General features: G+C 36.7%; 1 protein-coding gene across 1 annotated transcript in view; it reads right to left on the bottom strand.

Annotated features, from left to right (window-relative positions):
- Positions 1–4,820, bottom strand: part of LOC150082257 (2',5'-phosphodiesterase 12-like) — a 66,906-nt gene extending 62,086 nt beyond the window's left edge. The window contains exons 1-2 of the mRNA XM_090380464.1: positions 3,969–4,820; positions 645–784 (exon numbers count right to left, since the gene is read on the bottom strand). Of these exons, the coding sequence (XP_090236590.1) occupies positions 645–784; positions 3,969–4,759 (931 nt within the window). The 5' untranslated portion in view covers positions 4,760–4,820. The remainder of the gene's footprint in view (positions 1–644; positions 785–3,968) is intronic.
- Positions 4,821–15,947: the final 11,127 nt, after the last annotated feature.

Genomic DNA, 15,947 nt, shown 5'->3' with positions numbered 1-15,947 from the left:
GAAAAACATTTAATACATGCATGTCAAACTGGCAGCCCACAGCTGTGTAGCCTTGAAAGTACTGTCAACTTTCAAAGGTTCGCAGTGTGATACCTATATGAAAATAATGGTAATACTTAAATGAGTTACACTAAAGTGAAATAGACTATGAAATTAATTTAATTAATTAATTTAGCTACTTTGGTAGATGGCTACGTTAAAATGATGCTTTTGCACTAACCTACATGTTACTAAAGTGAAATTTAAATAAAATTTGTAACTCATATAGACTTTCATAAATGTTGCTGTTGTGAGATTGCGTATTTTTGCACAAGGAGAAATACATGAAAATATTTAATACATTTCTCTCAGTAATGTCAATGGTGTGTTGTGTGCACACTAGTGTGGTCTGCTAGTCCCACAAGAACCTCTTATGGAACCCATGAACCCTTCTGAGTTTGAAATCCCTGATTTAAAAGAAATATTCATATACAGCTGCATCTAAAAGCATATTCAGCAGCTTCTAAAAGAGTGTATCCCAAGTGTCTCTCTCTCTCTCTCCTATTCCTGCATCCATTCTTATTACAAAGAGTACCTTTTACAAAGTTACACACTGTAGCTAATTTGGATTCTTTACTAGCACTCTATGAAGGTTTAAGGCTTACCTAAAATTTCTTTCAGAAGTAACTGTCTCCTGTAGTCATATGAAAGGGCATATGGAGGACAATATGGAAACAGAACAGTACGAGAGTGCTCTGAGTCAGCATATAAGTCGGCAAGGATATTGTACGTAACACACCTTATTCTGTAATAAAATAAAAAGTTCTGCTTTACTGGAATCAGTCTGAACTGAATGAAAAGTAAATATAAAAGAAAGAATTAGTAATTTAAAAAAATATATATGCATAGTCTCTAAAAATTAGATAATCTCATTATGCTGATACAAGGGCTCTAAAAAATGTTTTAATACTCATATCAGTGTATTGTATTGCCCCTCCTACCCATTATCTGTTTCCCATGAAGGTTAAATTTAAGAGTTCTAAGCATATAACAGTTACGGAAGACAAAATTTGGGGTATGGGATGAGCACTTTAACTGCTCATAATGACATCCCACAGTGTGCACATTACAAAAGCATAGATAGTATTTGCTATTCATTTGGATACCTTATGGTACGTAATCAACTAACAGCATTCATCATCACAATCCCATCATGACTATAATCTTGCCTGCTGACAGCTGAGTTTAGGCCTTTTGGGAACAGGGGTACACTATGCACTTCCACTGTTTTGTTGAATTTATCTCACAGTCCTGCTAATGAACTCATATCTAATCACTAGTAACAATTTTAGAAATAGTCTTCTCTGGCAATCACTGAAACTTTATGCCATTCATTTTTCTATAGCAATTTTTTTCAGTATTGAAAACATCAGAAACATCTGATGGTCTTCTAAACCTTGCACCATCTTCAACAGATTTCTGCTACATTTAAATTCAATGATAGATGCATAATAAAAAAATAAAAAAAAACACCTGGTGGTTGTAGTATAGTGACTAATATTTTGAATTGTTTTCTTCTGGACAAAAATTTGATGATAATGGAGCTTTGAGATTTCCATTACTGTTACTTAGAGATAAAGTAAATAACAATTTTTCATTAAATACTGTGAGTTAAAACATTCTCTTAAAAAATTAAAAATTTTAAATTTAAAAATTAAATTCTCTTAAAAAAATTTTTGCATACAATATCAAGTGGGGAGAGGCCATTAAAAATGTGGACCAAGGCTTCAGAAAGCCTAAATCTAACACTGCCTGTGGGCCCAATATGTTTCAGTTCTCACATTAAATCAAATCAAACACTGCTAAAGTACAAATAAATAATGCCGACCGGGCTAGCCGGGTGGGTAAAGTGCCTGCCTAGCAACCCAAAGGTCGCGGGTTCGATTCCCGCCTCGGGCTTGGATCAAAGTACTGCAAAAACCTTGGGAGGTGCATTATGGCCACAGAAGCCTATGCGCCAACAACTACCAAAAAAAAAAAAAAAAAAGTGCAAATAAACAATGTCAGTTATTTCCTACATCAAACTCGTGAATGACATTCATGTTAGTTAAACGAGATTTTCCTCTTACAAAACTATGTTCCCTTGAGAAAACCATTTCTACCTAGATGACCTATATAATGCAATCTTAATCACAACCTCCACGATTTTCCCTAGCACTGAAGTGAGACAAACCAGGCTGTAGTTACTCCATCTCTGGAACTATCTTTATGGACTGGTAATACACTGGTGTTTCTTTAATCCAAAGCAAATCACCTAAATCTAAAATAACTGGGTATATACAGTCCATCCTAGGGCCTTTACTTGTCTGTTTTATGTTCTGCTGATTTTATGTCTCACAAGTTTGAGCAATGGCTATGCATTTTCTCCTCAGCATGTCATGTTATGTGAATACTGTGCTGGCTCAATAATATGATGCATTTTCTAATATAACTGTGTCTGAATATCACAATCATATAGACTGTGTCTGTATGAGATCAAGACAGTCTATACACTAACTTGCTTATTCAAATCAGATGGAGAGTAAGGGGTATTGACATTTTAAAACTGCAGCATTAACTGAGGCTTAGTTGTAATTTTTGACAATGCAACTTTAAAACAAAATTAAGCACAGCAACTTTAAGCAAGGCCTTCCTCTATGCATGCACGTGCAATTATCTTAAAAAAAAATGGTATTCATAAGCTGTAGAATGGTAGTAATTCCAATGAAGTTACCACATTTGCGGGGAAAAAAAACCATAATACAAAAAAAAATTATAGAAAAGGGAAAACACTAGAGGAAAACGATAAAATAAAAAACAAAAGGTATTATAAACTTCATTTCTATTTAAATGCTTTGAAAATTAATGAATTCAAAAATCAAATAAAGTTCACTAAATATGAATTCATAAAGCTGCAATTTCAAAAACACATTTATCTAAGGCACTGGTAGGGTAACCACACTCAGCCAGATCTGCTTTCACTCTAGTGATCTCAGCATGCCTCTCATCTGCAGAACTGGAGTGGGTCCAGGCATGGGTTAGTAGGGCACACACTGTACCAAGAAGTTGACTGTGAGCATGTGCTGACAGATAGTTGGTGAACTGGCCAGCACACATCGGTTTGCGATGGACTGAGGTCCTTAGACGCGTGCCCTCATGTTGAACAACCTTCCAAAAATGGAAGAACATTGTCCGATTCCAGTTCGATGGTGAACCGAATAAAGGGCGAAAGAGAGTTAAGGTGTCGCAAGAGTCGGTCTCTTGACCTGCAGGAGATGATATTGAACACGTCATCAACATAGTAACACCAAAAGGCTATAGGGGCTGGCAGCCCTACAAACGCATGATCTTCTAGCTTTTCCATAGCGATAACCAAGCTGATGGGAACACCCATGGCTGTGTCATGAATTTGTCAGCAAAGGGATTCACCACACATAACTACACCACCAATCAGGCACAACTTAAGGGCAGTGCAAACATCGTTGGTAGAGAGCAAAGTTCTGCTGACCAGGTTTGGTCATTGTCCAGGAGTTTAGTGCATGTGATGGCCAGTTGTACAGGATTTGAAGTAACTTATGCCCAAAAGCTATGGATGTATATTTATTTTTAACTTATTTTTACTTATCTTATGTGTTTCCTGTTAAAAGGATTTTAATAAACCTGTACTCCCATATTTTCTCAGTAAAACTGAACCTCATTGTCACATTGATTTTGATCATGGGAGGGGGGGCTGTAGCCCCTTCACCTGGGACTACCACTGATAATTGATAAGCAGTCATGCTCATGATGCACTGTGGAATGTTGTGCATTTGTCAAAGAAAGAGCAGAAAGATCATACAGTTCATCATTGCGTACATTTATTGGTAGGGTGCAATTACTGGCCTTGTAGCCAAGACCAAAAATTGCTAATGAAGTACTGACAATATTTAAAGATTAAAGGTTATATGTACCTGTTACTACCTGTTAAATCTTTTGTATACAAATGTCTTTCTTCAAAGGGGCAAATGCCTGGTGCTGCTTCCACTGTGCCTGATGAATCAACTTCAACTTCAAAACCACTTTTATTTTCTGATTTAGGAGTACATACAACTTTTAATCTTCTTCCTATGTCTTCCACTGATGGCAGTAAAAAATAACCGCTTCCTGCTTCCAGCCATAATCCCGATTCTGATTTTTTCAAAATGTTGCTCTCTTCTGTCTGTTCGCTGCTGCTCTGATGCAATTCATCTTCTTTTGTTAGAGATTTATACCATAAAAACTGACTATGTTCTTGGTTAGCAAACTGCAAAATGACCTTTGGATATACTGGGAAGCCCGTCATGATATATTTTGGCAAAGTTATTGACTTTACGGTTGGGGCATTAACAGATACTTTGTATTTCATTTTCCCTACTGTAAATATTGCTCCGTCTTTCCACGCGTCCTCATTCGTTACATCTGGAGTAATAATTTCACCGTTAAAACTAAGGGATATTTCTAAGTCTTTCGCAGACATCTCAGCTTCCGAATGAGCTGCTTCTTCATTTCTCATCTTTTTCTTCTTTTTCTTCCCACCGGAATTGTCTAAGATTTTCGTAACCACGCGGGTAAACAACTTTTTCAATTGCTCAGTTTTGGAACGGTTGAATTTCATATGCGCCTCTGGCATATTGCAACATCCATATTTAAAAGTAAATACCATATCTTTTTCATTCTCTTCAAAGTTAACAATTGCTTGCTCACTGATAGAAATATTCATCATCGTTCTTTTATAAATATATAGCACAAAATAACATCTTATGGGACACAGTTGATAAACTGAGCTATACTCTAACAAAAAACAAGGTTTTGAAATATCTGAATATATTGAATTATAAATAGCACATATATACTAATCCCATCTTCATGTAATTTGGAAAATATGACTGCAGATTACTAAAATCAGTCGATAAACTTGGCATCACTAAACTAGAAACACAAATCCACATCTTCACCAAAAACGATACACGCTTCTGACAGTTTTTAATATACTTTACTGCCCTCTCACTATTTTTTATGTATAAAAAATATGTCTTCTTTTTTGTCTTCGCCTTTTCCCACGTAACATAAAAAATACAGTATATATAATAATAATAAATAAAATAAAGAGAATTGAATTCGTTTTTTCCATGAAATTCGCTTGTAGTACAGAAAACAAACAAAACCTTATTATATGACATCTGATTTTAAAAAAATTAACATTTGTTTTACTACTTTATTATTAATAAATCATTTAAAATGCTTTAGCAAAATGATATTTGAGTTGAGTACAGCTTTCTCATTATGCGGAACACCCAGAGTTCTTCCATAAATGTCCAGCAATAAATAGCAAGCACAGAAATCATGACTCAGACCAGAGCAGCAAAGCAAAAGGCTCAAGCTAATGGAAGTACTGTGGCTCAGAGGAGAACTGAGGGGGGCAGTTGCCTTCTCAATCACAGCCTTTTAAAATGCACTGCTTGCATGATGTTTGTGGATCATTCACGTACGGGACATGATATTGCCATAGGGGATGTCTTTGTGTGTGCGCAATGCAAGGAGTGTATCGAAATCAGGCAACAACTCAGCGTTGTTATGGACCTATATGAGAGCTTGAAAGACAGGGTGGATGCCCTCGAAGGAACTAAATTGAGGGTCCCATCAAGCTCTCAGCTGCCCGCATCAACGCCAGAGCTTCCACTTGGTCATCACGCAACACAGCGGAAACCCCCAAGGCAGAATGCGCTGGTCCCACAGGAACTAGTAGTTGTTGTGACTCTATTGTCAAGGAAACGGAGATCATGCTTTGTAAAAAGGATAGGTGGAACAGGTCCAGGGTATGTCTGCCAGGGGCAAAGGTTGATGACGTTGTAGAGCGGATATCATCTTTTAAGGGCACAAAAGGTGATATAGTTGTACAAGTTGGCACTAATCATATCAAGAGTAGGAGACTGGCAGAATTACTTAACAAGTACAGATCACTGTTGAAAACCGTGAATTAGGGTTGAATTTGAAAGTGTCTGCAATTCTGCCCAGACACAATAGGAGGGAGTACATGATGAGAGCCTTATCGATCAATCCGGCCCTGGAAAGATTGTGCAAGGCTCAAGGGGTAGAATTTTTTTCTGCCTGGCCTGTACTTGTTAACAGGAGAGACTGCTTCTACAGGGATGGGATATACTTAAATAGAAAGGGTGCAAGAATATTTGCTGATGCTATCGAGGCAGTGTTAAGTGGGTCGGAAAACTGCTAGCTTGGGGGGAGACAAAGACTAATAGATTAACAATAGCCACTGGCAGAGGTGAAAGAGATTCTTGCACTGCTTCTATTGGAATGAGCAGAAGCCTGAAAAACAAGATGCGGGATATTTCAGAGACTGCTGGGAGTCATTGCGGTACAAGTAAACACATGGGTTGTGTTAGGGTAGCTAAGAATCAGTGGCGGATATCCGCACAGGCACACGTGGCGCGCACCCGGGGCCTCTTAAATCGAGGGGACCTCAAATTTCAGGTCTAAAAAAAAATTGTTTCATTTTAAATTTTTACTCATCTTTATTACCGTTACTGAATAAAACTATAATTTAAGATGAGAAGTTAGTAAACTCTTATGCGAATATCCCTACATATTATATGAAATATCTATGCGAACTAAGTGAGCCTGTAGTAGAATACATATTATCATTAATGCTTAAATTAAACACTTTCAGTTTTTTCCTAGTGGAGGTAATTCCACGAGTGAAGAATGCTGTAACGATATTGCTCAAGAAACGATATTAGATTTGTTCGCGGAGGCAGTTCAAACTATTCGCAACTAATTGAGAACCAATAAGCAAGCGCAGTTTTAAAGCCTCGGAAATCACTACTGCTCTGGCTCACATGTAACGGAGCATGGTCATTTTTAATAGCTTTCGGAACTAACATATCACTCACGAATCTGTTACAAATTACTAGAGTTTGGTGTGGTTGGTGTTTTTGTGTAGGAGTATTTTTGTTTTGTTATTAAGTAAGTATCTGTAATAACTTATGTATTGTTTACGTATTTATCAAAACTGAATTGCTTGACGAGGCGTGACATTTACAAAAAATGATAATTGGGAATTAATTTTTTAATTCCCAATTAATAAAATATGTATGAAAGAATTGCGCAAACAAAATGATTAAAACCGCAACACCAAATCTAGAGCGCGTGCTATACTAAAACGTGCGAGTAGAATGCATACTGTAGTGGTACCGAAAATATTTCGAGGGGGGGGGCCTCAAAATTGAATTGCGCCTGGGGCCTCAAAACTGAACTTCACCTGGGTCTTCTCAGGTGCTAAATCCGCCACTGCTAAGAACAGAAACAGGTGTATGTATACTTGCGTTTACAACAATGCTAGGAGTTTAGTAAATAAATTTGATAAATTTGAGGTATTGCTCAAAACATCAAAGGCAGATATTGTTGGGATATCAGAGACGTGGTGTCACACAGATATAAGGGATGCAGAACTGGAATTTGGGGAGTACAACACCTACAGAAAGGATAAACAGGATAGGAAGGGAGGAGGGGTTATGCTATTAGTTAAGAAACACATAAAATCCAAGGAAGTGAAGCCAGTCGACATTGCTGGACAGTGCAGTGTCGAGTCAGTTTGGTGTGACATAAGGATTGGGAGATCAAAATTGCGAGTAGGAGTGTGCTATAGGCCTAATGACTCTGATGAGTATAATAAGAAACGGTACATGGAAATAGAGTGGGCCAGTAAATCAGAGAGTCTTGTAATGGAGAATTTTAATTTCCCAGATATTGACTGGAATTTGGGGGTGGTCACTCACACACTAGCAAGGCTTTTGTGGATTTATTAGATGATTGTTTTCTACATCAGCATGTTCGGGAGGCAACTAGAGGGAGTAATACTCTTGATTTGATTATCAGTAGTGATTCTTCATGCATTAAGAATCTGCAGATAATTGAACCACTAGGTGGCAGTGATCACAGTGTGCTGAAGTGGGATTTACTCAAAGAGGTAACTACCATTAGGGGTAAAGGGAAGGGTTAAGTGCTTTCGTAAAGGCGACTACGATGGATTGAGACAGTATTCAAATTCTATACAGTTGGACCAACTGATGTTACCAATTAAAATTCAAATTCATGTTGCAAATTCAAAATGGGAATCATTCAAAGAACTTATCTTGGAAGCTACTAGGCTTTACATACCAACTAAGAAATATTGTTCAAGGTTTAGGCCTAAACGGATGTCAGATGAACTAATGAGGCATATGGCAGAGAAGAAAAATGCATGGGATACATACAAATTAACACGTGACACAGAAGCCTATGATATATAAAAGTTGAATTTTAACCAAGTTACAAAGGAGGTTAGGCAGGCGAAGGCAGATTACGAGAAATCTTTGGCAAGGGATGCAAAGAAAAACAGCAAAGAGTTCTTTACTTGTGTAAAATCTAGAAGGAAGTGGATGAATCAGATTTTTCCACTTGATGTCGATGGGTCAACTGTTGATGATCCTGCTCAGGTAGCTAACAAACTAAATGAATATTTTGCATCGAGATTCACACATGAGGAGTTACTCAGCGAGGGGAATACCAGAGGTGCATTCAACTCCGGCGGTAAGCTAGAGAATCTTGTAATAACTGAGAGTAAATTGGAGGAGAAATTGTTGAAGATAAACACAAGAAAGGCACCTGGGGTGGATGGAATCTATCCAGTTACATTAAAGAAGTCAGCAAAGGAAGTAAGCAAACCCTTAGCCATAATTATGAGAGCTTCCTTGGACTCATGGGAGGTACCCACAGACTGGAGATGTGCAAATGTGACCCCAATTCACAAAGGAGGATCAAAGGCTGACACAAGTAATTATTGACCTGTGAGTTTAACTTCTGTTCCAGGAAAATTAATGGAGGCACTGGTTAAAGAAGCACTGCAGGATCATCTAGACAAGACTTCAGTTATAGCTCGGACACAGCAGGGTTTCGTTAAGGGGAAGTCTTGCCGGACCAATTTGATTGGATACTATGATGCAGTCACAAAAGAACTGGATGCAGGGAATAACTTTGATATTATATACTTGGATCTTAGAAAGGCTTTTGATACTGTTGCACATGGAAGACTGCTGCACAAATTGGAGCAGTGTGGCATTGGAGGCAAATTGCTGCTATGGATAAAGGGGTGGTTGAGGGGGAGAAGACAGAGAGTGGTAATCAATGGACACTGCTCATCGTGGACTAATGTTATTAGTTTAGTCCCTCAGAGTTCAGTGTTGGATCCATTATTGTTTTCTGTATTTATGAATGATATTGATGATGGTATATCAAGCTTAATGTCCAAGTTTGCAGACGATACAAAAGTTGGCAGGGTTGTCAAGGACACTACGCTGCTGTAACAGGATCTGGAAAGGTTGAGCAGATGGGCTGAGAGGTGGCAAATGATGTTTAACATTGACAAATGTAAATTACTACATATGGGAAACAGCAACCCCAGAGCAACATATCAACTCTGTGGTACTACGCTGACAGTGGTAGAGAATGAAAGGAACCTGGGGGTGGGTGGTTGTGCAGGCAGATGTGAAGTTCTCTGAGCAGTGCAGACGGGTGCAAGAGTAGCTCGTGGTGTATTGTCAATGATATATAGGAATTTTTCTAGCAGGTATAAGGAGGTGATTATTCCCTTGTATAAGGCAATGGTCAGGCCACACCTTGAGTATTGTATACAGGTCTGGAGGCCTCATTTCAAGAAGGATGTAGAGCTGCTGGAACGAGTACAGAGAAGGGCAACAAGATTAGTGAATGGAACAAAGGTGTGCTCTTATGAAGAAAGGCTTAAGTTTTGCAAATTACAGTGTCTGGAGACTAGGCACCAGCGAGGTGATCTGATAGAGGTGTATAAAGCCTTGAATGGTTTGAGCATGCTCAATGCTGATGGGATTCTTCCTCTTGCTCAGAATAATCATCTGAGAGGGCATAAATTCAAATTGAGGAAAGACAGATGTAGGATAGATGTGCAGACATTTGCCTTTGGCCAGCAGGTAGTTGGTTTGTGGAACATACTTCCAACCCTTGTTGTGGAAGTTGATAGCCTAAATAAATTTAAGGCTCAGCTGGACAGGTATTTCGAACGGACAGAGGGGTGAAGTGGAACTGGGTTTTTTTTGGCTGATGCTGCATAAGCTTGCTTTCTTGCATCAAATGCCTCTACTAATGCTAATGTTTTGGATTATACTTACCTTCATACCACTTTTCTATGCAAAAAATAAATAATAAGCGTTCGTTTTTGGAGATTGGTGATATAATGCATAGTTTATTATTATTATTGCCTGTATGCCATTATATTTTGGAACATTTTATTCATAATTTTCTTCGATGAGTCTTGGTTGTCCAACACTTGTTGGTGGTTCCTGGGTTTTTTCTCCTGAGACCACTTTCGGTAGGTACTAACATGGCTGACCATGAGCATCCCACCAGCCATGTTGTTTCGGATATGCCTTGACCCAGTCATCTGGGCATTACAATTTGGCCTTCATGAAACTCATTTAAGTCCACTATCTTTTACCATCTGAACAAGAGTAACACCCGATACCAAGCTAAACACTGTTTAAGCTAAGTATCAGGTGCTTTTTATACTGTCTCGACACGTGCACACACCGTAGTTTACCTGCAACTGCTTCGATTTGCATAACGACTTGTTGGTCATGTTTTGGCTCATTGGTATATATGCCCGTGAATTGTTCTGTTTCAATTTGCTTATTGCAAATTGAAACAGAACAGAAATTAGTACTCTGATACTAACTTCCATAAATAATAAGTATTTGGACATGTTAGAGTATTTTGTAAGTCTGCAGATGTCCCTCCTTATTGGGCTTTGACTCTAGAAAAATTTCAGCATGCATTGTCCAGCCCGATAGCTTGGACAGGTAACACCAATTCCCCCTCACTTAGTGGATGTAACCCCACAACTTTTTTTGTGGGGTTATGTGAAGGCCCATTGGAAATCTGAATGAACTTTGCAAGTCAATCACTGCAGTTGCCTGTGATACCAAAAATTCTAGTAAACATTTGGCAAGAAATTGTGAACTGTTTGGACTTCCTACATGCTACAAATGGTCCCCACATGCACACTTAAGTTTTTCAGTTGTTTTCATTTAAGAAAACCATTTTCCGACATCGCTTTTAGTCCTTGTTATATAATTAATGTGGTCAATATATGGACACCCAGTATATATACTGTATATATTAATAATTCTATGCAGAGCAGTGCACATTTCATTTACCATGTGAATTATTGCTAAATCTGATGGCTTATTCTGGGGTACTATTGATTGAAAATAAGTTGATTTTAATTAAAAAAGAATGTTCTTCAGTGACAAATGTCGAAGGAAGACCAGAAACAATTTGTAAGAAATTGCAATATTTGGAAAACTACGAGATGTTCATCATTTGAAGTAGCATTATTTGATGTCAATGGACTTTTGTTTTTTTTTTAATTGTAGATTTTGAAAGCCTCACAGCTTCCTTTTAATTGGTCCAGTTGATGTTTATCAAGGGATTTATTAATAAAATTATCTAACAGGTAAAATTATTAATAAACAAAATGATAAAAATAACTTATCTCATTTGAAAATTAAAGGAAACTTACTCTTGTAATCAAGCTTGGGTAACTGCCATAGTAAAGAAGAAACAAGTATAATTTCAAACAAAATAAAAACAAGACTGCTCTATTAATAGGTAAAGTTCTTGTTTATTTACTTTTAAAACTAATTTCACTTATTTCTAAATTTGCAAAACATATTTACCCATCCTCAACCATCTAAACAAATTAGTATTAGTATTGACAGTGGAAAATACCACAAGGAAGAAAGAAAATTTAGCATTAGCCAAAAAATAAATAAAAATGCACCTCATCTGATCATTCTCTCTAATTTGCCTATTTGACAAATTTATTCAAACTGCCCATCTCCACACCAGATGGAAGTTCGTTCAAATAATCATTCTCTGGTTGAAAGCAAATTTTTGCACATCTGTCCTTTTTGAATTTAAATCCATGTCCCTTATGACTGACATCCAAGCAAGAGTTAGGATGCAACCCACATAAATTACTCAATACATTTAAGGCCTTAAACACTTGACAGATCTCACAGATGCCTATTATCTAGGTACTGCAATTTGCAAAACGGAAGCCTTTCCTGGTAAGAGTACGCTTTCACTCTCCTCACTAATCTCATTGCTCTTCTCTGCAACCATTCCAATAGATCCACATCCTTACTAAAATTAGGGTTTCCGACTTATGTACAGTGCTCAAGGTGCACCTACAGTACTGTATTAACCATTGCCTTATTCAAGAATGATCACATTCTTGTCTCTGCTGGAAAAATTCCAGTATATCGATAGAACCCCATGAGCTGTTCTAAAAACATGCCTGAGCAGTAGCACAGTAATCATAACACCATTCTACCCCCACTGGGTGGAAAAAGGCTGGATTCAAATACCTTCAATGAAGTAATTAACTTTAACGGACTTCTTTTACTCTGTGTCTGAATTAGTTGGTTTCAGGAGTGAACAGTAATGTTTTCTCACCTACTAAGGTTTTTTGTTCATCAAAACAGGCAAATTGACCAGGGAACACACAATTTATAGGCTTTAATACACAGATCAAGGTCATTCTCAAGTAGCCTAATATGACATTTTTTTGTCTCAGCCTGTCTCTACTGCTCAGATAACTTCATGTGATTGTATAATTAACCCTCAGGTCTTTTTCCTTCTCCACTATCTTGAGTGTGGTATCACCCAACTGGGGTATACTAATTATTCTATTAGGATAAATGCATTAGAATAAATTTAAACCTTACATTATCACTGTTAAACCTGAAATGCAACTTAGCCTATGTGCCTAATTTTTCTTGATCTCGTTGCTGTAGTGCAATACGAATGAAGGCACACACTTTTGACTCCTGTCATTAACCGCCCACCAGATCTTTGTATCATCTTCATACTTTGACACTAAAGTAGGTATGCATTCATCAGTATCATTAATAAATATTAAAAACAATGACACCAGCACTGAACCCTGAGGAACTCTGCTAATACCATTAGCAAGAGTTGCAGTGCCCATTAACATTAATAATTACTGTCTTCTACCACTCAGCCATCTCTTTACCCACAGCAATAACTTTCCACAAATACCACACTGCTCCAATTTGTGTAGTCTTTCATGTGGAATCCATAAAAGAATCTGTTATCTAGCTTAACATTACAATAATAACAGCTTACAATAATAATATAGTTTTCTTACTGTTAGAAAACTTTATATAATTGATCATGCAAGTTTAATTCATATTCCAATTATGCTTTTTGTTTCATTTTTAATTTTTACTTTTTTCTTACATCAACAAGGTTTGTTAATTTCAGTTATGTTGCAGGTTGTATAGAAGCATACGTGTCTTATGATTTTAAAATGTGTGCACTCATGCCAGCACTCTTTCACATCAAGTTGTGCATGGCTGAAGAATCTCCAATTTTAAAAATTCAACAGTGCCAGCATTAATTAAAATTTCTTTTCTTTTTCATGATCAACAATACTATCTACACTAGTGCGCAAAATTTAAGGATCAGTCAGGTTTTCACCTGTAGCTTCTGATAGGAGTGGCCTGGATATGGGAAAAGCATGCCAAAGGAACCTCCTGAGGTACAGAAACGATGAAGGAAACAACACCGACACAACGGAAACAAAACGGTACAGAGGGACTTTATTCAAAAATGGCACCATAGCACTGTCTGTCATGATACAAATGCATCACTGCCAAAGATGGAACAAAGGGAAGAGGTGGTCCTCAGTAGGAGATATGGCCATCCCTAATGTCAATGCAGGCTTTGCACCACCTGTCCATACTTAGAACAATGTTGCTGATAAGTTCTTGCGGTAACATCGTCCATTCATCTGTCAGCCCCACCTTCAGCTGGTGAAAATTTTCTGGTGGGTGTCGACGTGCCGCTAGGTGTCTCCCCAGAGTGTCCCGTATGTGTTCGATGGGATTTAGATCGAGAGAAACGGGCAGGCCAATCCATACGAACAATGTCCTCACTTTCCAAAAGCATATAAACAGCTGCAGTGCGATGGGGTGTGGCGTTATCATCCATAAACACGAACTAGAGGCCAATGGCACCTCGGAACAGACGCATATGGTGAAGGATTACCTCAGCACAGTAGCATGCACCGGTTACAGTACTGTCTTCCAGTATCTGGAGTTGTGCATGTCTATCCAAGATAACGCCTCCCCAGACGAGAACACCTCGACCACCATATTGATCCCTTTCGGTGATGTTTGCAGAGTGATACCGTGTGCAAAACGTTTGCCAGACAACCAGAGCTGACATCCAGAATCACTGCTGAGATTGAATCCACTCTCATGAGTAAAGAGTACCTTAAGTAAAGATTTTGTGGTTGTAACCTTTTGAAAGCGTTCATCCTTAAGTTTTGCATGCCAGTGTAGTTTGTGCTATTAAAATATCTTAATTTTAATCTAGTAATTTTTTTTATTAAAAAAATCTCATTTCTTCCATTTTGTCTCTTTTTAGAAATTTATAACATGGCCATCAATATACATTTTTCCATTAAATTTTACTATCAAATCAAATCCAAGCAAAATCCTATAATTTGATTTGCAAAAAAAGTTCTCTTATACATAAAATGTTTGCCAATTTTTCTATTTGATTCCTGTCTGTTAGTAAAACACACTTTCCAATAAATAATTTTCCTGGAAGTTCTGTAACTAGATCACAAACATTGAAGAAAGTCTGTAAATTATTTTATAAAATATTATTAACGCAATTTTTCAAAAAATAATTTAAGAGTAATGTGCAATATTTTCATAGTGAAAAAGGAAAGTGGTTCAACTTGCAATTCAATTTGGCACTGATTATTATATAAATTTATAATATATATAAATTTACATTATAAATTTATAATGTAATTGCCAATAGATAATTTTCCTAGAAATTCTGTTAAGTACATATCAATGAAAGATGTTACAATAACATTTAAAAAAAAAAAAAAATTCCTTGTGTAGTTATGCACTTTTTTCTTTTATTTGAATGCAATAAAAAGTCTTTGCACAGGTTATATACTGAGTGTCAACTGATATTTTTTGAAGTTTGTTTAGATAAAATATACACATTAAGTATTCAAAAAATCTATTATATATAAATTTTTGATTTTATGTTTAATGTAAGATGAATGGAGTTCATTTTTTTAATGAATCAACTGAGATGCTGAAGTTTACAGAAATCACATTTGTTACCTTAGGAAAAGCCAATTCTCCAGTGAAATACAACTCTATCTTTGCAGCCAACTAAAAAAATTTTTGCATTATGCAGTAAACCAAGAAGTTTCCCTATTTTGCAACAATCTTTTCTGCTGCTTTTTTCAGCTTGATTTTAAAATGTGACCTTATTAAGCAAATTGCTGATAGGAGTTTCATATTTGGATACTGCTATTTTCCTGTTTGCTTGATAATTAACAGAGATATCGTAACTCTCCAATTTTCAACAAAAAAAAATTAAGGAAAATACTTTTCTTTGAAGGCCGGATAAGTTTCAGTTGAATTGATAAGGTTGAAGAGTGCAAAGGGCCTAAAAGGATCTCACATACCCTGCATTGGGTTCACAAGGTTAAAACCTACTGTAAAACAAATTCGAAATTTTTTAAAATCTATTTAAACAGTTAATATCAGTAAAAGTAATATGTTTTTTTTTTTAAATGTGCATTTGTTTATAAATATGTACTATGTGTTATATTGTATTAATTTTTTGGTCATTCTTGTATTTAAAAAAAAATGTGACCTTTTTTTTTTTTCTGTAATCTTTTTAATTAATTTAAATTAGTTTAAAAAAATTAAATATTCACTCCTGTGAACACTAAGGTGAAAATAATGTATAAAATTACA

The sequence above is a fragment of the Mastigoproctus giganteus genome, chromosome 8 (assembly GCF_048544385.1).
Source record: "Mastigoproctus giganteus isolate SK-2022 chromosome 8, ASM4854438v1, whole genome shotgun sequence".
Lineage (NCBI taxonomy): Eukaryota > Metazoa > Arthropoda > Arachnida > Uropygi > Thelyphonidae > Mastigoproctus > Mastigoproctus giganteus.
Note: the sequence above shows the minus strand (reverse complement) of the source record. Positions and strands in the feature narration are given on the sequence as shown.